This window comes from Indicator indicator, chromosome 3 (genome assembly GCF_027791375.1).
Source record: "Indicator indicator isolate 239-I01 chromosome 3, UM_Iind_1.1, whole genome shotgun sequence".
NCBI lineage: Eukaryota > Metazoa > Chordata > Aves > Piciformes > Indicatoridae > Indicator > Indicator indicator.
In genome coordinates, this window is record NC_072012.1 from 29,210,892 (window position 1) to 29,218,670 (window position 7,779).

A 7,779-nucleotide genomic window follows, 5' to 3' on the forward strand; every position below is an offset into this window, starting at 1 on the left:
TCACTAGACCCCAGGCAGCCTCCCACCACTACATCCCCCACCAGCCCTTCTCTATTTGTAAACAGCAAATCAAGCAGGGCTGAACCCCTGGTAGGCTCGTGTAACAGCTGGGATAAGAAGCTCTCCTCCATACACTCCAGGAACCTCTTCTCTGCAGTGTTCAATTCCCAGCAGATGTCTAGCAGGTTAAAGTCACCCACAAGAACAAGGGGAAGTGATCTTGAGGCAGCCTCCAGGTGCTTGAAGAAAATTAAATCAACCTCTTCTTCCTGATTAGGTGGTCTATAACAGAGTCCAACCAGGATGTCAGGCTTGTTGGCCTTCCCCCTAATTCTTACCCATAGGGACTCAACCTGATCATCCTTAGTCTCAACCTCCATGATGTCCAGAGTCTCCCTAATATACAGGGCTACTCCTCCACCCCTTCTCCCTCTCCTGTCTCTCCTGAAGAGTCTGTAGCCCTTGATTACATCACTCCAGTTGTGAGAGTCATCCCACCGCGTTTCTGTGATGGCAACAACATCATAGTTTTCCTCCTGTACCAAGACTTCCAGCTCCTCTTGTTTGTTACCCATGCTGCGTGCATTAATGTACATACACTTCAGCTGGGCTGCTGGTTTTGCCCGTCTGTTGGCTTATCACCCTCAGCCTCCTTTGATTCATCTCTAGTACTGTTGTGCTCACTCCCCTTCCCCTTCAAGCCTAGTTTAAAGCCCTTTGTACAAGCCCTGCCAGCTTGTGTGCCAAGATCTTTCTCCCCCTCTGTTGCTAGCAGACCTGGGACCATATAGAGTTCCCCAAGATCAAAGAATCCAAAAATTTGTTGGTGACACCAGCCTCTTAGCCACTTATTAATCAGGAATGTTTTCCTGTTCCTTTCAGCATTCATGCCTGCAACTAAGGGTATAGATGAAAAAACTACCTGTGCCCCCGAATCCCTCTACTACTTTTCCCAGTGCCTTGAAGTCTCTTTTCATTGATTTAAGACTTCTGGTATTGACTTCTTCACTTCCCACCTGCATAACTAGCAGGGGATAGTAATCAGACGTCTGTACTACTTTGGGCAGCCTTCTGGTAACATCCCTGACCCGGGCCCCAGGGAGGCAGCAGACTACTCTGTGGGAAGGGTCCAGCCGACATATGGGGCCCTCTGTTCCTTTCAGAAGGGAATCACCAGTCACAGTTACCCTCCTCTTTTTCTTTTCTGTACAAGTTCTGATGCGAGGGGGGACTGATTTGCTTCAGTCGACCCCCCAGATGGTGTTGCTTTTGTTTCCAGGATCACCTCACCCTCAACCTCTAGTGCCCCATATCTGTTGTGCAAGGGCACCTGGGGAGGTGAGGGGGGCTGGAAGGGGTTTACCTTACCTCTTCTGACAGGCACCTGTATCCATTCCCCAGTGCTTCTTGTGTCGCTTTCCTCTGCTGATGGGGTCTGCAGAGCCTGGTGCCACAGATCTAACTCCCTTTCACATTCCCTTATGGTCCTTAGTCTTTCTACTTCTTCCTTCAGCTCAGCCACTAGGTTAAGCAGATCACTGATCTGCTCACACCTAATGTAGGCATTGGCTCTGCCACCCTCGACTTCTCGTGCCAGGCTCCAACGCTCATTGCAGCTGCTTGCCTGAACACCTGCATGCTTATGTGTGGGCTCTGTTTGGGTACCCACAGTTTTACAGACAGCCTGAGACCGAGTCATAACCATGGCTCAATTCCTTCGGGAAACCGGGCCTTTTTTTTTTTTTTTAATACATAATTAATTTTTTTTCCCTCCCCGCCTCCCTCGCCGCTCGCCGCGTTCCCGGGAGCAGACGCGCGTTCCCGAGAGCAGACGGGCGTTCCCGCGGCTGCCCTCGCGCTGACATGGTGGGCTCGCGCTAGTTGGCGTTTAAATTCCGCGCGGTTGCCGGGCAACACCCCCCGGCAACGTCACCACCCGAGCAGGCGCACGGGAGGACAGCCCCCACCGCTCCTGCTTGTCCCTGTGGGGTCCTTCCGTCCTCAGAAAGCCCAAAGCAAGCCCAGGAAAGCCCTAAAGCAATTCGAATTAAAGCAAGCTCAGCGGGCGGTTACCGAGGCTTTTCCGCGGCTGCCCTCGTGCTGAAATTAAACCAAACTGCCATGTCTACGCAGTTCTTGAACACCTCTAGGGACAGTGACTCCACCACCAAGCTGGGCAGCCTATTCCAATGCCTGAGCACTCTTTTAGTATTACTGAAAGAAATTTTTCCTAATATCAAATCTAAACCTTCCCTGGCACAACCTAAGGCCATTTCCTCTTATCCTATCACTTGATACTGAGGAGTAGGGACCAACACTCACCTCACTACAACCTCCTCTTAGGTAGCGGTAGAAAGCAATAAGGTCTCCGCTCAGACTTCTCTTCAAGACTAAATAATCCCAGTTCCTTCAAACATTCCTCACATGACTTGTTCTCCAGGCCCTTCACCAGCTTTGTTGTCCTTCTCTGGACCTGCTCCAGCAACTAAGTGTCCTTCATTACATTAAGTTGATGTTCTGATTAAGTCCTGACCACCATAATAAAAAAGCACTGGTATACTTAAAACTTGGATCTTCTCATTCTTATTTGGATATTCCTAGCAACAATAAATCCACTGAGGTGAATCTACACAAAGTTTTAGGTTGAATGAGTTTTAACAGCATTCTTCATCATGACTGTTATAAAGTAACCAGGGTCAAGATCAGAAATAATTTTAGTAGTCAGTGGGAGTTAAAAAAAAAAAAAGGCAATGCCATATTCTTGTCAGTTTCAGAGCTTATTGAGTCAGTAAAGAACATCATTATAATTAATCCAGTGCACCTCCATTTAACTTTCCACACATTCCACACCACCTGCTTTATTGCTTCTTTAATGAACCTTCTGAATAAAAATTAAACACAGTATGCTTCTGTCTTTACATTTCACTGTACACTTCATTTCACTTGCATTTAGTTGAACAATGTGGAGACATACAGAAATACAAATACTGTATTCAAAACAGTGACCTGTTTTTACTCACAGAACTTCCTAAACTTTATTTCTGAAGTACCATTTTCCATACAAATGACACTTTTCACCTACTGTTCAAACTGTACAACATGACATTGATCTCCAGAAAATAACAAGAGTTCCACTAGTACAAACTCAAAAAAAAAGCAGTGCTAATATAGTGACATTTACAAATAAAAAATGTAAAAATACAGATAGAATGTAAAACAATGAACATCAGCACTAAAAAACAAACCATGTTTTCTCTATAAAGAGAGATTCCCAACACATTTCCAGAGTTCACCAATGCAGATAAACAGTGAGGCAAGCCCGTTCACATTGCACTCTTCACCTGGAACATGACTATCAGAGTTACACAGCTACCTGATAGCTGGGGGAAAAAAAAAAAAAAAAGGAGAACAGTTAAGATAAAACCACAGCAAACATCTCTCATTCCAGAATACTAACCTTCATTCATGTAGACTAGACTCACTCTCTAAAAAGGAAAACTCAGTTCTCGGCTCTCAGTCTTGTGAGTTTGGTTGCAAGAACTGACCCCAGGGAATTATTTCTATGAACAAAGATAATTTTTATAAATTTTGTAAGATCGGTTTATGTGCCTGGACTCCAGCGAGTGCTGAATACTCCCTGCTAGTTCTTGTAAATGTTTTGCTTGTCAATAGCACTCTGGATTCAACAGTTGCCAGCTGAAAGTTCATGTGAATTTTAGATTGTTTTGCATATCTGGAGAGTGAAATGTCATTTTTCCACAGAAACACCTACTTAGAGTCTTTTGGATGTTTGTTTGTTTGTTTTACACTCTCAACAACCACAAGTTTGTGCAACTGTTAACATAAGTTGGGGGAACTCTCTTTAAGTTCTCTGGACAAGACTGCTTTGCTCTGCAGGTATACTGCACCTTTATGAAGGCAGTACAAGAAGTCAGGATGTTGTGAACAGGCCAAATTGCAGCGCTATGCTCAGGCAAGAAATAGTTACAGTCTTGCAGGTGGAACAAATTCACCACAGAATTGAGATAATCCTTCTCCCAAAAAATGAAAACTGGTAGGGAAAAAAAAGGGGAGGGGGATTTCACCATCAGAAAAGACAGGGAAGTGGTAGCATATCCAGGTATTTTTAAATTATATAAACCATTTATGCCATTTATAAATGGTATAAACCATTAAAAACATTAATGGCATAAAACATTAAAAACCTGGAATCAGAGTCTTTCCAAGTGAATACACATTTTGGCCTGGTTTCACTTCCAGGAGTAAAACAAAATCCTAGAAGTTTAATTTTCCACAGGGAGAAAACACAGAAATATCAAGGCAGGGTTCTTTTAAGTACAGAAACTGTGAGGATTTAAACAGCGGGAAGAGAGTTAGCTCTGCATTTGATCTGTTTTTCCCCATGGAAAAGTAGTGATGGGTTTGCTCTCCCTTTGCCTGCCTTATCGGGGTGAATAGGCACAGCTGCCCAGAGGGCAGGACCAGCTCCATCTCCCAAAGCAACCAAGGAGAGGCTCTTGCCTCCTGCACCAATGGGACAGAGACTCTGCCTGGCTCATCCTTGCAGCCAAGCAGTCATTCTTTGATAGGAGGAAAAGAGAAAGCCAGAAAAGTAGTTAAAAGTAAAGACAAGCAAGGAAGAAAATGAGCCCAGCCTTCCTGACCCCTCACTCCATGCATTCATTGCCCAGGCACCAGAGTTTCACTGCTATATCTCCTTTCCCCCAAGGGTACTCCACTTCTCCCAAGAAGCTTTTAGTCTTCTTAATTCACAATTTCTTGTCCTGTTCATCTTTGTTGGCATTGGACCACTTTTCACAGCTTTGTTAGTCATGTTCCTAAAAGATGTCACATCCCAGAGTTCCTTTGTGGATCTTGGTTCTTTCTTGGAATCCTCCTTTCCCAGTCTGGTGGATAAGGGAGGCATTCAGTATGTCTTTCTGGTATGAGGCAGAAAAACATCTAAAAGTCTACTTCCCAGGTTTTAAAGAAGTGGGAATTAGCAAGGATGAAGCTCTGAAAGGACCCTCTAAAGTGCAAGGCTTGCTTTTCCTAAAGTTCCAAATGCAAGCCCAGAACTGACAGGAAAAATTAAATCCTGCACACACCGAAGGCTATGCTGCAAGTCCTGGGGTCCTCTGTTTACTCTCAGATTGTATAAATCTGGCAAGTGGGAGCACACTTCAGAGAAAGATGCTTTGAAAGAGGAAAGATGTCAAAGAGTCTAAGGGCTGGTTTTCAGAAAACTGTGTATTACACCGAGTCCATTCTGCTCACCCTGAAGTTAATATCAAATGTCCAAAAGAAACTTCTGGAGGGCAATGTATCCTTTCTTCCTCTTGCCACCCCTAGTACGGTCCAATCATACAGTTTTTGCCCATCCTCTTGTATGACAGGGACTCATGTTTACAGTCTTCTAAGCCCTTCAAAGACATAACCAGTGCAGCACTGGCTAAGAGGATAGCAACACCCCGAAGGAGGGAGTAGCACTTAGAGCTGCAGCTCCACCTTTAGTTGGAGATCAGCAATGGAAACACCACAGCGGGAAAAGTACTCCTGCAGCTGGAGTTTGCATACTCTTTGTGCAGTGGAGTGCATGCTGCTGGGCAGTTCTTCAAGCAGATTCTGATTGCAGCTGCTGGCATGGCTATCTGGGTGTCTTCAGACCAGATCTGCCCCTTATGCACTCCAGCAGTTTTCCAGCAACATGACTTCCAGTCTCAGAAGAACACTCACTCAGTATAATGCTAAGAGACAAATCTCTTGCTCTTTCTGAACTTCTCCTTTTTCCTGGTCCCCATTTAAGCACCTTGCAATGTTTACATCACCCAAGAAATGGGCCAGCTTTGATCTTCACTGCCCCAGAGGGAAATGTCTATCCATGCTGCCATCACTCTCTCTAGATGCAGTCCAGAGGTTTAAAGGGGGCAGTGGGGACCTGCTGTCCTGCAGATGGCACAGCCAGTCCAGGTGGCACCTTCCTAGCTCTGAGGGACTGTGGAGTTGCCTGTGGCTTTGACACACCTGACACAGGCTTTAGAGGAGGAATGGAGCCTAGGGGTGAAAGCTCAGGTGGAAGTGGAGAATATGAAGAAAGGATTTTCCCAATGTGGTGCATACAGGTCTGGGAGAAAGAAAGTAGCTAAAGGGGATAAAGGGAGATCTCAGCAAGGGGTGGCGATGGCCAGTAGGTGGGCAGGGATGCGGTTAGCCAGCAGGCACGCCAGCACAATGCCAATGAGCTGCAGCAGTGCCAACCCCAGCGCAGCCGTGCCAACATAAAACATGTTGCTGCTGATGAAGGCCGACACCTTGCTGAAGCAACCGTCGCGGTGCAGCCCTTGTGTGTTGGGCGGGCTGTGCTGGCAACCCCGGCGGGCCCGGCAGCAGCTGAGGGGCACCGAGCCGTTTTGCTCCAGCCCCCAGGGCGAGGTGAGCCAGTCGCGGTAGCTTTCAATGCCGCAGCAGGACAAACCACGCTGCAAAGCGTCCAGGGCGTCCGCCAACCCTTCGTCCTCCCCGTAGGCGAGCAGGGCCTGGCGCAGTCCTCCCTGGAAACCCTGTGCAACGTGCTGGCGGTAGAGGAGCGCCGAGAGCCCTGCTGTCAGCCCGGCTACCATCACAGCTGTCAGGAAAGCGCTATAGGCGCGCAGGAGGCCCCGGTGCTCCGTGGCAGCGCCGAAGCAGCCCAGGAAGCCCCAGATGATGACAGCGGCACCGGTAGTCAAGAGGATGGCAGGGGCGCTGGGGTAGTCATTTGCCGACAGCTCCAAGTAGTTTCCCAAAGCCACCTTGGCCCAGAGGCCGATGATGAGCATAGTCAGCCCCGCTGCCCAGAATATGAAGCTGAAGGCCATGAGGGACAACTTGAGCACGGTCATGGTGCCCCCAGTCCCTGGCGCTGATGGGCGGGCTGTGGCGGTTACAATGAAGGGGTCTCTCGGCCGCCGGGCGCCGAAAGGATCCCGCAGCTGTCGGTGCGGCTGCTTCCCGAAGGTGCCGGTCCGCCGCCGCGTCGTTCGGCGGGAAGGAGAGGGAGCCCTGGCCGTGTTCGGCGTGTCGGGAATTCTTCTGGTCAGCCCTCGGTGCGAGGTCCAGCAGCAACTCCCCCACCCGCGGCAGTCAGTGCGAGTCCCGCCGTTGTTCCGCCACGTCCCCTTTATCAGGGCCCGGCGCGAGGGCGCGGCTACCGGCGGCGCTTGTGAGGGGCGGGACGGGGCGAAACGGCGCGAAACGGCTCCTGCGGGCGGCCGGACGGGGCGGTCGCTCCATCCTCTTTCCCCCGTGCCGTCTGCTTTTAAACAAGCTGCCGCCTCACGTTAGTACCTATCCAGCCGACTGCGACACCCTAGGGAAGAAGCACATACACGTCCCCTCTAGGGCTCCTGTCCGAGGTCGGGAACTGTCATCAGAGGCTGGATGTATGTGGACTGTGGCAGTTCCCGCTGGCCGCTGCCCTGCGGACCCTCAGATGAAGAGGTTCTACAAGCTGAAAGCTCGAGATTAGCTTTTACTGCAGCCCAGGTTCACACTAGGCAACGGACTAAATTTATAAGCATTAGAAGTAGCACTTTAAAATCCCACAAATAATCCACAGGAACCATAAGAAATCTATTAAACAACAGAGTTTCTTTTTGACACTGCATCAAGCTGTGACATTAGGACACTTTGTAGAAACAAGCATAAATCTGTACCTGAATATTAACTAACTACACAGTCATGCAATCAATTAGCCAGTCTGGATTTTTCCAGCTGAAAACTGTTTTCTGGGTGGCCTGA

General features: G+C 48.4%; 1 protein-coding gene across 1 annotated transcript; it reads right to left on the bottom strand.

Annotated features, from left to right (window-relative positions):
* Window positions 1-6,164: 6,164 nt before the first annotated feature.
* On the bottom strand, window positions 6,165-6,881 carry LOC128981262 (tetraspanin-7-like). Its single transcript, XM_054399975.1, has one exon. The coding sequence runs from the start codon at window positions 6,879-6,881 to the stop codon at window positions 6,165-6,167; it is 717 nt and encodes a 238-aa protein (XP_054255950.1).
* Window positions 6,882-7,779: the final 898 nt, after the last annotated feature.

What these genes read in the sequence shown, in the direction of transcription:
- LOC128981262 (XM_054399975.1), bottom strand. Translation starts at nt 6,881, where the DNA reads ATGACCGTGCTCAAGTTGTCCCTCATGGCCTTCAGCTTCATATTCTGG.